Source organism: Periplaneta americana, chromosome 5 (genome assembly GCF_040183065.1).
Source record: "Periplaneta americana isolate PAMFEO1 chromosome 5, P.americana_PAMFEO1_priV1, whole genome shotgun sequence".
Classification (NCBI taxonomy): Eukaryota; Metazoa; Arthropoda; class Insecta; order Blattodea; family Blattidae; genus Periplaneta; species Periplaneta americana.
In genome coordinates this window covers 20,909,959-20,929,736 of record NC_091121.1, presented here as the reverse complement: position 1 = coordinate 20,929,736, position 19,778 = coordinate 20,909,959, and the positions used below count along the sequence as shown (strand labels likewise).

General features: G+C 34.5%; 1 protein-coding gene across 1 annotated transcript in view; it reads left to right on the top strand.

Moving 5' to 3' along the window:
* LOC138700577 (protein sidekick-1-like) overlaps positions 1 to 19,778 on the top strand; it is a 309,648-nt gene that overhangs the window by 171,381 nt on the left and 118,489 nt on the right. The window contains exon 3 of the mRNA XM_069827159.1: positions 13,598 to 13,728. Within this exon, the coding sequence (XP_069683260.1) occupies positions 13,598 to 13,728 (131 nt within the window). The remainder of the gene's footprint in view (positions 1 to 13,597; positions 13,729 to 19,778) is intronic.

The window sequence follows — 19,778 nt, the reverse complement described above, 5'->3', positions numbered from 1 at the left end:
TGTAGGTTTCACTCTAAGCGTCACGTTGTCACATCTACTTCCTCGATAAGAATAAGCACTAGTTTGTTATATTGTTATTATTATTATTATTATTATTATTATTATTATTATTATTATTATTTCATATATACATCTTCAGTGTTTGAGTTTCAATGCGAAAACGCAAGTAAAAATGTCAGGACGATCAGTGGGTTTTTCATATGGGAGTAAAGCAATAGCTATTTCAGGTCATTGTGGATTCTAGGTGAAAGTTAAAGAAAGTCAGGTTTGCTATGCTTTAGAACAATAGACATAGCATCTTGGTGTAGCTGCTGCATGTAGAGCTTGAAATGTAGAGGGTAAAATCATTTTATCCTCCTAAGAGATCTGGATGACATGATCGGGATACTACAAAATTTTCTAGGCCTCTTATTTTATCAATAAGTAATACTGTATTTCCTTAGGAACTGTAATTTTGGCGCTCTCTCGAGCCAATACTGAATCTACACCACACCACCATTAAATATATGAAAAAGATCCAACCCACTTGATTAATAACTACAAAATATTTTATTTTTAATAATGATATTGTTATCTTACGCAAGTTTTGTACTTTATGTATTATCATGGCATTAACTATAATAATAATTAATTTCTAATGATAATAATGTCATCAAACCACCTCAAGTTTTGTAGATTTTAATATCCAATATAGAGCTGTACTCTGAAAATTACACACCGTAGAATCAGACCTGTAAATTATTTTTTAGTAAGTCTTGAAGGTTTCAATAACCAATTGAATTTGAACTCTAAATATGTCAGCAATCCTGCAGGTCATGGCCTTCGTGTAGTATCCTATTGTTTATTGTAGTGTGTGTTTTATTTTGAAATGCAATTAGTTCTGAAAACTGACGAAAGATGTATTTTAAAAAATAGGAAAATTATGTAGGAAAACTGACATTTCACTGAAAACTACTATTTTTCTGAAAAACTTTGGGTTCCAAGCTTCAAAATGAGGCGTCATTTATTAAAATCCGTTCAGTCGTTGTCCCGTAATTTCCATTACCAGTTGAAATTATATATATATATATATATATATATATTGTATTTATAAAATAAGGTCCTTGTACTTTCTACTACAGGAGGTGATGAGACTAAATAAATTAATTAATTGTTTAAACATAATAATTAACTCTTGGTGCAATAACAACTTACTGTACGTCTTGCATTTTATTTCAAGGAAAGTGAAAATGTTCTCTGATAATTGAAGAAATAAAAAGACAGATATAGAATAAATAGTCTACCGTTAAACTAATTACTTGTTTAAACATAATTAGTAACTCTAGGTGCAACCAAAACTTTGAATTTGCTTACATGTATATCAAAAATACATAGAGCTATGAAATATCCTTGGGATCAAAACAGGCCCCAGGTAAGTAGCATGAAATTCTACTGGGTGTTCAGTTCAAAATGTGCCATGGCTCGCTGTATGCCGTCATGTGGCTAGCCGATGAGCCTAGAGAATTCAATCTTCCTACACTTCCGCAGAGATGTATAACCTGTGAGGCAGAGAAGTTGCCTAGCAAGTACGGCGTTCATTCTGGAGAGTACGTACCGATACGTACGGTAACGCCGGTAGTGGCAGGAATGTGAACTGTTTGGAAATACGTACTGTCGGGATATGGGGAGAGGGTTAAGACGATTACTTACGTATTTGTTGACATTAACTTCGACGGTCAACATGGACACGGAGCATTTGATTTGTGTTTTGGAATGTTACCGTACGCAACCGATGATAACAAATACCCTGCGTACGACTTGCCGGCGCAAAACACAGTTCGAAAGAGGTTATGGTAGCACACAGACTGTACAGACCGCCATCTGTTGCTGCGACGTTCAAGTTATACCGTATACCTTCTCAAGTTCAGATTGAACAACGCCATAAACAATAGGCAACTTCTCTGACATATAAGCTGAAACTCGCTTCAAATCGGTGACCCAACAACAGTGACGTCATGACACACTTTGAAATGAACACCCAGTAGAGCTGCTACGTTGTATGGGCTAGATATTACAGCGCTTACAATTGTATAATATTAGAATGGCTGGTTCAAATTCTTCCAAGGGCAATGGATTTTTAAGGATTGTGGAAATCTTTAGCATGTCTTTTTTCGAAAGGGCATCTATTGCATGTGAAGAGGAGTCAAAAAGAGTTTAGGTGATCATCAACAGTGTTTCAACTCGTTTTCTTTCTGTAAGATTCGCCATGATTAAATACACGATAGAACCACTATTAGGCCTACAAATTTGTTTTATATGCTTCTTTCTTTGATTATATTATACTCCATTATGATAAACCGGTAAAAAGTTTTTAATCACCTATCACAACTATGGATTTGTGGTTAAAACAGGGATTTCCTTTTGAATATTCTGTCATATCATAATGCTAGAGAGAGAAAATATTTATTCAGTTGGTCTATTTACTTTTTTCCGATGTGTTGTACATTAATAGTACATTATGCAACGAGCCTATAATGAAGGTAATTAAGAAGCGAGTCTGGATATTTATGAAACTCGCTTGCGCTCGTTTCATAATTTTCATACGAGCTTCTTAATTACCATTATAGGCGAGTTTCATACGACTTTTTATGCTCGACCATATTTCTAACTTGATATTATTAATTTTCTTTGCATCTGACCTTGGCCAATGTCCCGTATGTTGTGAGATGTGCGCAGACGCGAAAGTATTGATTTTTTCCGAGGAACAGATGTTCACATTGACCTTGCTAGGCCACAAGAACCTACAGAGATAACATTAAAATTAAATTAGACATTGAAAAACGAGATGACAAATTGAATTTATTTGAATATTATTTACAATTAACGCTAATTATTATAGTAACAGAACATAACCTTCTGCGACAGTATTGGATTTCCAGCCTCCGTGACTTTTCGCTAATTCTCTTTCGATTTCATATCCGAGAATGATCGATACTTGCGGTTTTATAACGGTAGAAAGCTGACCTGTCATTGGCTGAGCAGTTGTAACCTGAGTCGTCATTGGCTGAAAGACGTGACCTTTAATGAGTAGGTGTACTTTAATGACATACATTAAAGGTCTGCTACCAGGTGTACAATTACTACATTTCGGCATGTTCGAGCATAAAATAAAGTATGTACCGTAGTTGTTTTCATAGCTGATCGAAAAGTTTTGACCGGTAATGTATACATATACAGCAGCAATTCTCTTTCTTATGTACACATTATATTGGAATCATAAATTTGAGGAATTTTTTTACAAAATATTATTTAATAAAATAAGAAATTATGAATCTTTACGTAGGCCTGTATGTTTTCATAAACATGCTTAAAATATCCCTTTTTCACACCGTATAACTGTTGTATATATTATAGTGTTTTTTTCATAAGTTTTTTAGTTCGAACGATACAAGTAGTAATCCATACTCTTTACACACCTTGTATAAATACACAATGGATCATGCAAGGAGCGCTGATATCAGAAAATAATTGTAGGTAACAGTCTAATTTGCATCATACACCAATACCGAAATGATTGGAAAGAACAGAAATTGAGAACGGATTCAGATAGATTACCATACAAATTGCAGCATTACAGACCAATTGAAGACAGAAGAAGTGTTCAGCTACCTGAAAGTGTTGTTCATGTGTACATTTCAACAACGTTTGAAAACAAACATTAATATTACTGAATCCAGAACACATTACGGAACTCAACACTGTATCTATTATATTGACTTGAATTTTGATTTGATGTTGATTTTGAATGTTACCATTTCTTTTTATTACATTTTGTAACATGTTTATAGCAGGGGCGAATGCTAGTCACGAAAGTTAGGCTTGCCCTTTTATTCATAGAGGAAGATGGGAGGACATAATAATTCATAATTAATAAAAATAATCAGACCCACATAAATAATTTATTTTATAATTATGAAATCATTATGAGTCATGGATCATATTCGTTTATGAGATGTAGAAGTTCGATATTATATAACAAACATGGCCAACAAAACAGTTTATTTAATTTTTTTCGACCCTGCCAACCAATGCACATTGTTGTATTGAGCTGCACTGAACGAGCGCAGATGTTCTCTATAATGTCTGTCTTCTCTTGAATAGTCCTTCGGGAAAATGGATTTAAATAAGGTTTCAATAACACACAATTCCGAACTCATCGCAATACTTCAAATTAATGTTTAAGAATTAATAATACATGCAGCAGCTAACACAATTACATTGCACTCGCAAATCACAGCACATTCCCGCTGTCAGTACTGCTCTGTGTAACGTTAAATAGTCGTTGGTGTAGCTATCGGACCAGAGCTTCAAACAACACATAACAGAAGCATGTACGCCTAGGACCGACTAGGAGGAAGGCACTTGCGCGCGCATCATATTCTCGCTGTTTCTACGTCTTTCCTGTAGCTCCGAGAAACGAGCAAGCGTTGCGATACTTGCGGTTTGCAACCTGCGGATGGTATTACGCCTACACAATATTCCAAAAATCAAGATAAATTTTAATGTACGTAATCCCATTTTGAGAAATACATATTCTACGAAAATATTGGGCTTGCGCAGCAAGCATAGCACGTCCTGAGAAATCGCCCCTGCCTTATAATGTATGTGTGTGTTTAATGCCCACCCATTTCACTTGCGTGATTCGGGTTCCGCATACTGCGGATAGATGGCAGGACTGTGAACCATTTTCAAGTTGCAAATCAAGATTTCAGGTATAACTCCCTGTAAAGATGATTTGAATAATTTCGAGGGAAAAATTGTTCCGGGGCAGGGTATCGAACCCGGGACCTTTGCTTATTATTATTCAAATCAACTTTACAGGGAGTTATACCTGAAATCTTGATTTGCATAATACACGTCACTGTTCGTTAACAGAAAACCACAATTTAAGTCACACAGAGTTAGTGTGCACTCGAAGTTGGTTGCTTGACGGTTGTCAGCCCACTTTGAGGTCTGTGGATATAGAGGGAAAAATTGGATCGGTGTCGGTTAGAGTTCCCGGGTAGCTCAGTGGTAGAGCGTTGGTACGTTAAACCAAAGGTCCCGGGTTCGATACCCTGCCCCGGAACAATTTTTCCCTCGAAATTATTCATTTTCAAGTTGCACACCATTTCGGCGGGCCACGCAATTTTCGAGGCGTCTTTTTCCCCACGGCACTTCTTTGTGTACACGGTGATGTATTTTTCGTTTCGTTATATTTGTTTTCTCAAAAGTTATAAGAGATTCAAATGTAGCACTTTTTTATTGTATATCGTCACCGAGCGGTTGCCGAATACGAAGAAGCAGTTCTGTGTTAAAATATGTATAATAAGGATAACGATGATGATGATGATAATGATGATGATGACGATGAACGATGACGATGACTAGGGACCTATTCTGTACAAAGACAAGGTTAGTTATTCATACGCTATGTTGGCGTGACGTCATTATTTGGCGACTGTCACAGGTACTATCAGGAATCGACGCTAAATAACTTCGTAATTGATACATCGTTAAATAACGAAGTTAAAAAAAACTATCAGGAAGCACTTGCATCTTGTTTGTGCTGTACTTGACGTTCTATTCATGATTCAAAACTAAACCTTAAAGGCTGTTGAAAATGCATTCTATGATAAAGATTGATACTATGATGACCTTTCTTACAATTTAAATTAATTGACCATTTATTTATTTATTTCATTTAATTTTACTGAACTGGCAGAGTTAAGGCCATAAGACCTTCTCTTCCACTCAACCAATATAAAAATACCTACATAGGAACTGTAAATAACATCAATACAGAAAACAATGGAATAATAATAATAATAATAATAATAATAATAATAATAATAATAATAATAATAATAATAATAGCCATTTAACAATACAACAAACTAGTGCTTATTCTTATCGAGGAAGTAGACGTGACAACGTGACGCTTAGAGTGAAACCTACAGAGCAACAATCGGTCGGCAAAATTATGTTTTAAAAGCACACCGCACGTTATTGTATGATGCCGACATGTTAAGCATGAGGCCGCGGCGATAATAATCTTCAAATTAACTCATGCTTTGAGCAATTAAGCCTAGCCCATATCCATGTTATATTAATATATAGCAGCAACAAACAAGACGTGACAACGTCGCATTTTCATTTTATTATCGGTGCATGCAATAAAGACCTACAAATCTTAAAAGGAATGCCGCTGCCTAATAATTAAACGAGGCAACTATAACACAGATATAAGTTAGGTACTTAAAACCAGACTCATTGCTGGCAGGCACGTCTCCAGCTCAGTGTGAAATCAGATTTCGAACGGACTGGTGTGATTGTTAGAGATGGTGGAAATAATTTAAATACCGATATATTGATATTGCAATATATTGCAAACCTAATTTCGATAAACGATATATATTGCAGAAAATATATCGGTATGTCGAAACGATTCGATATATCGCCATTCCGTTAGCAAAATAATAGATACTAATGCAATTACATTTGCAGGTGTACATTTATTACAATAAACTTATTTACATTTTAATAGCCTATTCCTTATTAGCATTGAAATTAACATAACAGTCAAAAGATTAAATGTAAAATTGGAACGATAAACAATACATTTTCAATACCATAATTATTATGTAGTTCCTAACCTAAATCAAAATGATGTAGGAGGTAAGATGAGCTTAAATGATACAATGGCAAAGTGTTAAGTGAACTCTATATGGGTCAGTATTTGATATTGAAACAGTCATTCATTCAATCATTCATTCATAGTGTTCTGCCCAAGGGCAGGTCTTTCACTGCAAACCTAGCATTCTCCAGGCTTTCATATTTTCTCCCTCTTTATTATTATTATTATATATATATATATATATATATATATATATATATATATATATATATATATATATTCGAACCAGCGCGCATTCCGTAACGCGAGTCCTAGGCATCATGCCTTAGACCACGACGCCACGGCGCGGGACTTTTGAATTTGGTACTGCATATTAAAGAGTTTGAATTCGCATTCCAGACCAGCCAATCAGAGAAAGGCATTGATTGGATTGGATATTTCAAGGTTGCACAATTATGTAACTGCCCACTTTCGTTAAAGCCATCTCTCAGGGAATTATCGGAGTTAACTAGTGTAGATTTTGTTGTTCATAATAATTCCACAAAAACAAAAACAAATAAAAAAACGATAAATTTATGAAAAAACCGATATATTATACGATATATTCAATCAAAATTTCTATATCAATATATCGATATATTGAAACGAAAATATTGGTATTTCGTAAAAACCGATATATCGTTCCCATCTCTAGTGATTGTGAATGTGATTGTTTCCGAAGTGTCCAGTGTATTGTTTTTGATCTACTTCATTCTATTTTGAAGAGAAATGTGCCGCATAAATCTCCATACGTGCAAAAGTTTACAGATGTGTGAAAAAGAAAGCATAATATGTTGAAAGTTTGGGTGGAAGAAGTTGCCGGTGATAGTTCGTAAGCTTGATGTAAATGGTGTAAAGTGATATTGAATGCAAAATATTCAGATTTAATTGTCCATACGATTTTGCATAGAGCATAGATTCTACGAAGTGATACGAAGTGAATGGTGTTCACTATTCTTATGCAGATGACACAGTTTTACTTTTTGGTGGAAAAACCTGCTATGATGCATATAATAATTAAGATAATGGACTTATATTAATAAAAAAATAGTTTGACATAAATTATCTTTCTATTAACGAAAATAAAACCATCATTATTCCATTGTCATTATCTGAAATATGTAACAAACCTCCTACATCTACTGTATATTAAGTATTAAATTACATAATTCTGATTGTTTTCTTATACAGTGTAAATGTCCGATTATTAAAGAGTCCTCTGAAGTTAAGTATTTAGGCATAACTTTCGATAATCATTTAAAATGGAACCAACACATTAATTACCTTTGTAATAAATTACGTAAAATAGTATATTATTTTGTTTTGTTGAGGAATTACTTGTCAATAAGTTTATTACGTACAATATATTTAACTTTATTTCAATCGGTAATTATGTATGGAATTATAGGATGGGGTAGCTCATTTAAATCCAGTTTTAATCCACTTTATTCATTACAGAAGAAAATAATTAAAATATGTCTTCATAAACCTATTGATTTTCCATCTCAAAATTTGTTTCTAGACTTTAATGTACTTAACATAAGACAAATTTATTATATTGTATTAATAAAATTCATACATAAAAATCGAAATAATTTTGACTTGTATTCTCATAGTTATGGAACAAAAGGTATGAATTCTTTAAGATTGTTTGAACCAAAATGCAACACTGTTACAGTATTTAATCATAGTAGTAATTTAGGCCCAAGAATATATAACAAATTTATATTTAAATATCCTAATCTTGAATAGTTCTAGTATTAAATTTAAAAAGTTATGTATGGATTTTATAAAAATTGAAAAATTGTAAATTTAAATTTATATACTATAATTGCAAATTGTATTGTATAATTATTAATTATAATTGTATTGTAAAATTATTAATTTCAATTCAGGAATCCGCCCCTGAGCACGAGTTCTACTCTTTCAGGGGCGAGCTAAAGTTTTTTTCTCTGTATATTTTATGTTACAATTATTAGCAAAATAATAAATAAATAAATAATTTAGTCCACATTTTTATAAAATTCTCCAGTTCCTAAAACTGTCTAGTTTGTATTTCAAATTTGGAAGTGATGAGTTAAGAAAAATCTGGAGTTTTTCAAGTACAGTTTAGCGGTTTTTTTCAGCTTGTGCAGCGGTAAATGGAATTCTGAGTTGGCAACACTGTTTACGAAACAAGAGTCGCGTGAGCAGTCAGTCGAGTACTTCGCTTGCTACATGCACGTGCGTCACCCGCTTTAAAACTCTAGCAATGCTTAATCTTGAGCCCCCTGGGACAAAGCACGGTCCCTAATAATGGTGACGACGATGTGTAGTGACGAAGAGATGGACAATACGAAGTCGAAATGAGGACAAATAAGTGCAAGAGCTTGTGGTAAGAAACAAGCTTCGCTTTCAAAGTAAACAAACTTCTGCCGCAGCACAAGGCAGCCGAAAGAATAAACATTGACATTCGCATGAGGACGTGCGACGTTAAACGCCTCTTGCTTGGAGAATGGTACACGAAACTTGATTTCGAGCATTATTCACTTTATACTCCATCATCCAGAGTTTTTGTTGTTGGATATTGTTTCACAAGCCGAGAGTAGCTCTGAAATCCCCGGGGAGGACGAGTGGAGGCTTCTACACAAGAAGCGAGTATCTTTATATATAATTCAGTCTTCGTGTCACAGCTTTCACCTCACTGTTGCGTTTTTCATATTCGTTCCAGTTTCAGAAGCGATGGTTGGAACTTCTCAACACTTATAACCGAAAAGAATCTCAGAATTTGACTACAGCATTTCAAACGTGAACCTTCGCCTTTTATTCCTTCAGTTTGATGACACATCACAAAAGCATTATCATTATTATTATTATTATTATTATTATTATTATTATTATTATTATTATTATTATTAGCCTCGGAATAGGACTGATTCTCTGGCACGACCATAGCAAAGGAATAAGGTTATGTGGTGAAACGTACAGCAGAGTCCGTAAAGGTCAGTTTCTATCTGATGCTTTTCCAATTCACTGCGGGCTAAAGCAAGGAGATGCACTATCACCTTTACTTTCAACTTCGCTTTAGAATATGCCATTAGGAAAGTTCAGGATAACAGACAGGGTTTGGAATTGAATGGGTTACATCAGCTTCTTGTTTATGCGGATGACAAACGATTAGGGAAAACACGGAAATTTTACTTGAAGCAAGTAAAGCGATCGGTTTAGAAGTAAATCCCGAAAAGACAATGTATATGATTATGTCTTGTCATCAAAATAATGTATGAAACGGAAATATAAAACTTGGAGATTTATCCTTCGAAGAGGTGGAAAAATTCAAATATTTTGGAGCAACAGTAACAAATATAAATGACACTCGGGAGGAAATTAAACACAGAATAAATATGGGAAATGCGTGTTATTGTTCGGTTGAGAAGCTTTTGTCATCTAATCTGGTGTCAAAAAATCTTAAAGTTAAAATTTATAAAACAGTTATATTACCTGTTGTTCTGTATGGTTGTGAAACTTGGACTCTCACTTTGAGAGAGGAACAGAGATTAAGGGTGTTTGAGAATAAGGTTCTTAGGAAAATATATGGGGCTAAGAGGGATGAAGTTAAAGGAGAATGGAGAAAGTTACACAACGCAGAACTGCACGCATTGTATTCTTCACCTGACATAATTAGGAACATTAAATCCAGACGTTTGAGATGGGCAGGGCATGTAGCACGTATGGGCGAATCCAGAAATGCATATAGAGTGTTAGTTGGGAGACCGGAGGGAAAAAGACCTTTGGGGAGGCCGAGACGTAGATGGGAAGATAATATTAAAATGGATTTGAGGGAGGTGGGATATGATGATAGAGAGTGGATTAATCTTGCACAGGATAGGGATCGATGGCGGGCTTATGTGAGGGCGGCAATGAACCTCTGGGTTCCTTAAACGCCATTTGTCTAAACTCTTTTTTGTTTCTATTAATGTTAGAAAGTATTGAATTCAAAAGTTTTTTTTTTTTTTTTGCTTTTGTTTATGATTATTATGATTAAGTTTCTATGCTTAAATTAACGAATTCATGTCTTCAGATCATGTGTCTGGACTATAATAAATATTTTAATTTCTGAACATATAAGAATTTCAACACCTAATTTTGAAGAATGGAAGTACTGTAATGATTCTTTTGTAACAGCCTGTACTCGTGTGTTAGAAGTCTGCAGGCTTTCCGGCCACCACTTTGAGAAATATGAATAACATACTGCACAACAATGCAGAAAAAAGAAAAGTGAACCTCGTGTAATGTGTAAACTTATAGACGAGAATAAATAAAATAATTAGGGTTTACATTTCATATATTTTCAGGAAGGTAGGCTTCATATAAAAAGTTTCTGTTAGCACTGTTACGTAGTTTTATTGAAGAGAGAAAAAGAGAGAGATTGTTTTAAGTTATGCCCTATTATAATTTGTAGTAGACCTACAGTTCAAGTCCTATACAACTCGGTCCGAAACATCGTGGATATGGATGTAACACAGTAAGAAATATGCCCTCCGAAAATTAAATGATCATATTCCGATATATTGTACCATGGTATAAAGGGGGGAGGAGGTAAATGATGTCTCCCATAACCCCGTTATATGGGGACTCTACGGTTTTGCTTTGCCCCCCAAGGAAACCGTTCTCTCTCCATCTGTGATCCTGTAGATTCAAAACCCCCTAAAGATGATTTTGTTCATAAGTAATTAAGTTATGCCCACGTATTGCTGGCTAAGAATGAATTCCAATAATTTATATAGTTTTAATTCAAGAAGCCACAAAATTTTAAGCAAATGGTTTGGTAGAAGTCACTGTGACGTTGAAAATAACCTCTATTTTTCGCCAGTTGCTGTCAAAATACTTTAATTTGTGAAAGTGGATATACGATATTTTGAATCTATAGGATTTAAATGACGAACTGCTACAGCCATTTCCAAGTGAATTGAATTGGTTTACGAATATTCTTGCAACCCACTACGCCTGACTTTGCTTACGTAGTATTGTGAAGACCACGTACTCCATCTAGTGGCTGCCGTGTGAACTGCATAGTAACCTTCAATGGAATTCTTGGGTCAATATTAGCTTTAGATTGTTTACAGAATTTTATGGGAATCTTTAAGTGAGACATTTAATTTACTTACTTACTTACAAATGGCTTTTAAGGAACTCGGAGGTTCATTGCCTCCCTCACATAAGCCCACCATCGGTCCCTATCTTGTGCAAGATTAATCCAGTCTCTATCATCATATCCCACCTCCCTCAAATCCATTTTAATATTATCCTCCCATCTACATCTCGGCCTCCCCAAAGGTCTTTTTCCCTCCGATCTCCCAACTAACACTTTATATGTGTTTCTGGATTCGCCCATACGTGCTACATGTCCTGCCCATCTCAAACGTCTGGATTTAATGTTCCTAATTATGTCAGGTGAAGAATATAATGCGTTCAGTTCTGTGTTGTGTAACTTTCTCCATTTTCCTGTAACTTCATCCCTCTTAGCCCCAAATATTTTTAAGCACCTTATTCTCGAACGCACTTAATCTCTGTTCCTCTCTCAAAGTGAGAGTCCAAGTTTCACAACTATATAGAACAACCGGTAATATAACTGTTTTATAAATTCTAACTTTAAGATTTTTTGACAGCAGACTAGATGACATAAGCTTCTTAACCGAATAATACAGTAACAGGCATTTCCCATATTTATTCTGCGTTTAATTTCCTCCCGAGTGTCATTTAAAGCGATAGGTTTGGAAGTAAATCCCGAAAAGACAAAGTATATGATTATGTCTCGTGACCAGAATATTGTACGAAATGGAAACATAAAACTTGGAGATTTATCCTTCGAAGAGGTAGAAAAATTCAAATATCTTGGAGCAACAGTAACAAATATAAATATAAATTATTATTATTATTATTATTATTATTATTATTATTATTATTATTATTATTATTATTATTATTATTATTACTACTACTACTACTCTCTGCAAATCAATCTAATCGAACATAACAAACATCTCTATCTAAGGAGGTTTCGCAAACGATAAAACATTATCTATTAGGCTAGGTCTTAAAGGAAGAAGAATACAATGCTTGCAGTTGTGCGTGATGTATCTTCCTCCATTCTTCTGCAACTTCATCCCTGTTAGCCCCACATATTTTCCTAAGAACCTTATTCTCGAACACCCTTAATCTCTGTTCCTCTCTCAAAGTGAGAGTTCAAGTTTCACAACCATACAGAACAACAGGTGATTAGTTAAAGTATTAGTTCTTGCAACAGGACAATGTGACAGTCCATATCACTGGGACAAACATAATTAGAAACATTAAATCAAGACGTTTGTGATGGGCAGAGCATGTAGCACGTATGGGCGAATCCAGATCGCAAAATCTTTTCTTCCACCATTACACAGCGCACATGATTAATTTTTCTGTCAAATGAAGGCAACAATAATTTCAAACGTATCTAGGCCAACATCCCGTGAAACAAAAGGAAAAAAATATCAAATGTATATTCCTCGAAATAAACTAAATCAGTTTGCAAAAACAAATTTATTTGATTCGAAACATGACATCTCCTCATAACGTTTCAAAGCACGTCGGTGATGGTGATTGACGATGGTATTAGTGACATTAAGTCGCACCTGTGGCCCTGCACTAACGCGCTGGTTTATCATACAAGCGTCCCACGTTCGAACTCTGGTCTGGTATTGATAGAATTTGTGGTGGTCAAAGCAGACGTCTAAGATAGTTTTTCTCAGGATACTCCTATTTCCTCTTCCATTCTAACAACACTTCACCTCCACTTTCCACGGAATACCAACACCTTACACATTCTGTAGCGTATCTGCCTAATAATTCTCACCCAATGTCTTAATTGTGTTATTTTGTTTTCAGATGTGCCAATAGTAAGCCTGGAATTGGGAAGCAACCTGAATGCCAGCTCTATACGAGAGGGGATCGATGTGTACTTCGAGTGCAATATCAAGTCCAATCCCTGGGTCTACAAAGTCAGCTGGAGGCATAATGTAAGTAAAGTCATCCTAAGTGCTGAAAGACCGAAATGTTGTTACCACGTCTGCGTTTTATGATTTATGTATTTTTCAGAGTGGCATCATCGTGTCTTAGAATTCCAGATTTTTTAACTATGCTTCCAACATTAGTCCTCTTTACTCTCGTTATTAAATAAATTCCAAAAATATGACACTATCTTATTGAATAATCTACATTTTATTGAAATATCCAAATACCTTTATATTACTAATATTAGATTAAAAATTGTTTTAAGTTATTATTCAACTTGTGAATGTAATGTGGCTTAATAGTAGGCCTAAAAGACGACGCAACTTTTTAAGACTTAAGAATAAGTCTCAACTTACTTACTTACAAATGGCTTTTAAGGAACCCGGAGGTTCATTCCCGCGCTCACATAAGCCCGCCATCTGTCCCTATCCTGAGCAAGATTAATTCAGTCCCTATCATCATATCCCACCTTCCTCAAATTAATTTTAATATATTCCTCCCATCTACGCCTTGGCCTCCCCAGAGGTATTTTCCCCTCAGATCTTCCAACTAACACTCTCTATGCATTCCTAGATTCATCCATACGAGCTAGATGCCCGGTCCATCTCGAATAAGTCTGAACATGATAAATAATTTCATGTGTACAAATTTTTGTTTGTTTGTTTATTTATTTATTTATTCATATCTATCTATCTATCTATCTATCTATCTATCTATCTATCTATCTATCTATCTATCTATCTATCTATCTATCTATCTATCTATCTATCTATCTATCTATCTATCTATCTATCTATCTATCTATCTATCTATCTATCTATCTATCTATCTATCTATCTATCTATCTATCTATCTATCTATCTATCTATCTATCTATCTATCTATCTATCTATCTATCTATCTATCTATCTATCTATCTATCTATCTATCTATCTATCTATCTATCTATCTATCTATCTATCTATCTATCTATCTATCTATCTATCTATCTATCTATCTATCTATCTATCTATCTATCTATCTATCTATCTATCTATCTATCTCTCTGTCTGTCTGTCTGTCTGTCTGTCTGTCTGTCTGTCTGTCTGTGTGTCTGTCTATTTATGTATTTATTTAATGTGGCGCAGTTACCGCCATCGGCCTAAGTTTAGTGTTTAAATAAATTAAACATCTAAAGATAAGTAAGTGATTGTACAAACTTGAAGAGAAACAAAGCAGTAACGGTTTCGAAACATTTGCAAGAAAGTTAAATTTTTCAGTTCACTGCATTGTACTGTACTTTATTCAGTAATGAATTATTAAGTTAATAAGTTTGTTTTTGAATAGGCCTACTGTTAAATTCCAACAGTCTCTGATGTGGCTGGGTGGGGTATTCCACAAAAGCGATAGCGAGATAATGAATGATGATGAATGGATTTTGGCTTTAAAATTAATAGAAATAGTGAGTAAGAAAATTATACTAAGCACAGAATACAGAAAAGAAGAGCAGTAATAGGAATGTTAAATTTGATAGTATAGGATTAGAATATAACAAAAAACACTGAAATTCCCATTTATAAATCCATAGCACGAAATACCACAACGTACGGCTCTGAAACTTGGTAAATAAATATTAATATTAAATTAATATTACTGTCAACGAATGGATCATTTCAAAAGATCGAAGGACGAGACATTCCAGATGAGATAGAATCAGAAACGAGATAATCAGACAGGAAATGGATGTTGAAAAGTTTTGACTGGATTTTATACAATACAAACTATTAGAGTGGTGTGCGCTCATAAGACGAATGCCAGAAAAATTTTGGAATGGTTTTCACCTACAGTAGTTGAAAGAAGAGAGGTCGATTTATAGATCATATTACGACCGAGGTTTATGATAATGGAGTCTATGGCATCACCAAAAAATAACTCGCATTCCGAATAATCCTTTTCGATTTTTTTTTTTAATTTTCAAAAGAACACGATGCCAATCGACAATTAGTCACACTGTTTTATTTCCGCTCACATAGTCCTCTCGCTGAATTTTAAAAATAATAAATATGTTAATATCTTCCACTTGTAACTACAATAAACGCGGCACAGGTTGCTAAAATCTTAAGGATGCAACACAGTCTCCTTTAAGCGAAGAATTTTGCCCCACACTTGTGGAGGTTTCCTAGCAACACATTTAATGAAACATCTTCTCCTAAATGTAATTACTTGACTGTGTAATACAGGAATAAGGATTCTCTACCAGCCCTATTAGCAGTTCCTGGAACTTCGGTGAAAACCGTTGTACGGTGTAAGTTTGAATAATAAAAAATCTACAGAATTAATTGTATTATTAATTACACTACTTACGTATTTAAGCTGTATATGAACAACAGTAGAAGAAACAATAGGATAAAGAGAATGTGTGAGAATAAAGAAATCTTGAGTCGCAGGGAAAATGTTGTAGAAGATGGAGAAAATGGGAAAACATCAACACAGAAGAAGGTAGAAGAAAATACAGGAAACTTAACAATGAACTAAGAAGAAAAACTGATAAGGCGAAGAAAGACTGGATGAAAGAGTAAGTAAGGAAATTGAGGATCTAAAGAGAAAAGGAAGATAAGATTTAATGTACCGCGAAGTAAAATGTTTGGACTTCACAAATGAAGGGTACACGGGAAAAACGAACAAGGTCACAATTCTGTTAAGGGTGATATCGTTATCTAATTCACTGTATTACTACAAACTTTAGTGTTATTTTTACCAAAAGTGGTAAAGGAGAATTAAAACCACGGATACACTCATCATTTCCTTCATTTCAAGTAGAAACACCAATAAATTTTGCAGTAATATACTGAAATAGATCAATATCTCACCCTTAATGGAAATGTGGAGGTTTGAGATGGGCAGGGCATGTAGCACGTATGGACGAATCCAGAAATGTATATAGAGTGTTAGTTGGGAGGCCGGAGGGAAAAAGACCTTTGGGGAGGCCGAGACGTAGATGGGAAGATAATATTAAAATGGATTTAAGGGAAGTGGGATATGATGATAGGAATGGATTAATCTTGCTCAGGATAGGGACCGATGGCGGGCTTATGTGAAGGCGGCAATGAACCTCCGGGTTCCTTAAACGCCAGTAAGTAAGTAATGGAAATGTGACATCGTTCGTTTTTCCCGTGTGCCCTTCAAATAAGAAAAGCAAATTCATGTCGTTGATAGAGGATGAAATCGGAAACGAAATAAGAGACAAACTTGGAATACTGAACAAATGGACGAAATACATAGAAGAGTTATATGAGACAGGGAGTCGTCCAGATGACTTGGCCATAGAAGACGAAGCAGCCGTATCAAAAGACGGAAAGTTTTATTTATTTATTTATTTATTTATTTATTTATTTATTTATTTATTTATTTATTTATTTGTTTATTTGTTTGTTTATTTATTTATTTGTTTATTTATTTATTTATTTATTTATTTATTTATTTGTTTATTTATTTGTTTATTTATTTATTTGTTTATTTATTTATTTATTTATTTATTTATTTGTTTATTTGTTTGTTTATTTGTTTGTTTATTTGTTTGTTTATTTATTTGTTTATTTATTTGTTTATTTGTTTATTTATTTGTTTGTTTATTTATTTATTTATTTATTTATTTATTTATTTATTTATTTATTTATTTATTTATTTATTCATTTATTTTAAGGAAAGAAGTTGAACTAGCGCTTAAGGAAATGAAGGATGGGAAAGCAACATGAGTTGATGGAATCTCTATTGAATTAGCGAAATGTTTAATAAATCACTTCTACTTCAACCCTAATTTTGGACATTTATGATTTGTGTGGGTATTTTATATTTAATTTTTAAGGGAGGGAGAAAACTAGAATGCATTAAACACCCTGAATTTTTCAGTTTCTATTTACGATGAAAAAATTGATTCTCATTCTTGCTAGTGAACTGATATAATTCCTATTCACTCAATACCACTCAGCTAGTAAACTGCATTTTAATATTATTTCATCACCTTCTTAGCAAGATATGTATACGACCGCTTTAACAGAGAATAACTTTTAAAAAGGGCTGAATTTTTAACAAGTATGTCTTTGAAGCTGTTATTCATTTGTCATCGTGTGTGCTAGAAATAGGCTTGTATTGTCATCTGTGTAATGACATTTGCTTTCATCTTTGTAATTACTGGACAGTGGAAGAGATGTCCTTTGTCCATGACGATGTCAGAGGTATTATACAAATCCAGCGAGATCATATACAGGTAGAGAGAGAGTGCAGGCTTCAGGATGACTGTAGGTGCTAAATTAAAATCAAGCTAACACCTACAATAATGTACAATCGTTGTTCTTTGAATTCAACATGGCATCCTGTATTTTAAGACTTCAGTTTATTATTGTCGTCATTGTAGCACGTTGGTCTCACGTTGCATTCACATAAAATGGTTTTCACTTTTTAATTTGCAGCGATCTTCCTTAAAATTACATTAAACGGCTATGAGAACCCACGGAGCGCAACATTATGACTAAGATATCGTTAAGTTGCACAGCTGTATTCTGTATAACTGATTTATGAGGACAGTTAGCCTACAAATTCTATTTATAAATAGATATAATAGTATAATAATATTACTTGTAATTGAGTTTTGTAGTATAGCCTATCTTCTTTCTCATATTTGAAATATATTTACATTTTTGACTCTAGCACATTAAGAAATGTGATCTTGTCATGGGATCCATGATTTGTGGGTTAAAACTTAGCAGAAGGCGATGAAGGAAAATTAATAAAGCTGGGTTTTTCAGGGTCGCATGTCTATAACACGTAAGAGAACGTCGTCAATTGCGCACAAGCGAAACAAAGCAGCAGCAGTTGTAAATTGGCGGTACCTCTGTACGAGTGTACCATTGTCGAGCAGCGCTGTGTTGTGCAATAACATCGATACCGTAGCAGCTGGACATCATCAGCTGGGCAAGTAATGTTGACAGTCTTCTGTGATTGCCAAGTCGTATACTGCAACCACGTTCCAGCCTCAAGTGGTCACTGTAACGTCCGACTTCTACTGTAACATCCTCACAAAACTCCGTATTACCATTTGGCACAAGCGACAGGACTCTTAGCAAAAGTGTATTGCTGTTGCATGTCAACTCTCGTCCTCATTTTGACAGAAACATCAAAGAGAGACTGACAAAATTGAAATCGGAAGTCCTCGAACATCCTTCATGTAGCCTCCCTACATCTGAGTCAGAAACGTTAACGTGCAGGTTTTTCAAGAAAATGGTCAAGTAGCCTGTAAGGATATTTCTATTCGTGAAACGCTCTATAAAGTAGTTTCAATTTGCAACGAAACATTCAGGCCGCTGTACATAATGACAATTTAAATTTATAGTTTATTGCCCAATTGCAGATCTTCCTTATTTTCTGCCATCCTCTTAATCTTAGTATATGATCGATGTATCTTAATGTGGTCTTACTTACTTATTTACAAATGGTTTTAAGGAACCCGGAGGTTCATTGCCGCCCTCACATAAGTCCACCATCAGTCCCTATCCTGTGCAAGATTAATCCAGTCTATCATCACATCCCACTTTCCTGAAATCCATTTTAATATTATCCTTCCATCTACGTTTCGGCCTCCCCAAAGATCTTTTTTCCTTCGGTCTCCCAACTAACACTCTATATGGATTCTGGGTTCGCCCTTACGTAATGCATGCCCTGCCCATCTCAAAGTCTGGATTTAATGTTCCTAATTATGTCAGGTAAAGAATACAATGCGTGCAGTTCTGAGTTGTGTAACTTTATCCATTCTCCTGTAACTTCATCCCTCTTAGCCCCAAATATTTTCCTAACAACCTTATTCTCAAAGACCCTTAATCTCTGTTCCTCTCTCAAAGTGACATTCCAAGTTTCACAACCGTACAGAACAACCGGTAATATAACTGTTTTATAAATTCTAACTTTAATATTTTTTCACAGCAGACTAGATAACAAAAACTTCTCAGCCGAATAATAACAGGCATTTTCCATATTTATTCTGCGTTTGATTTCCTCCCGAGTATCATTTATACTTGTCACT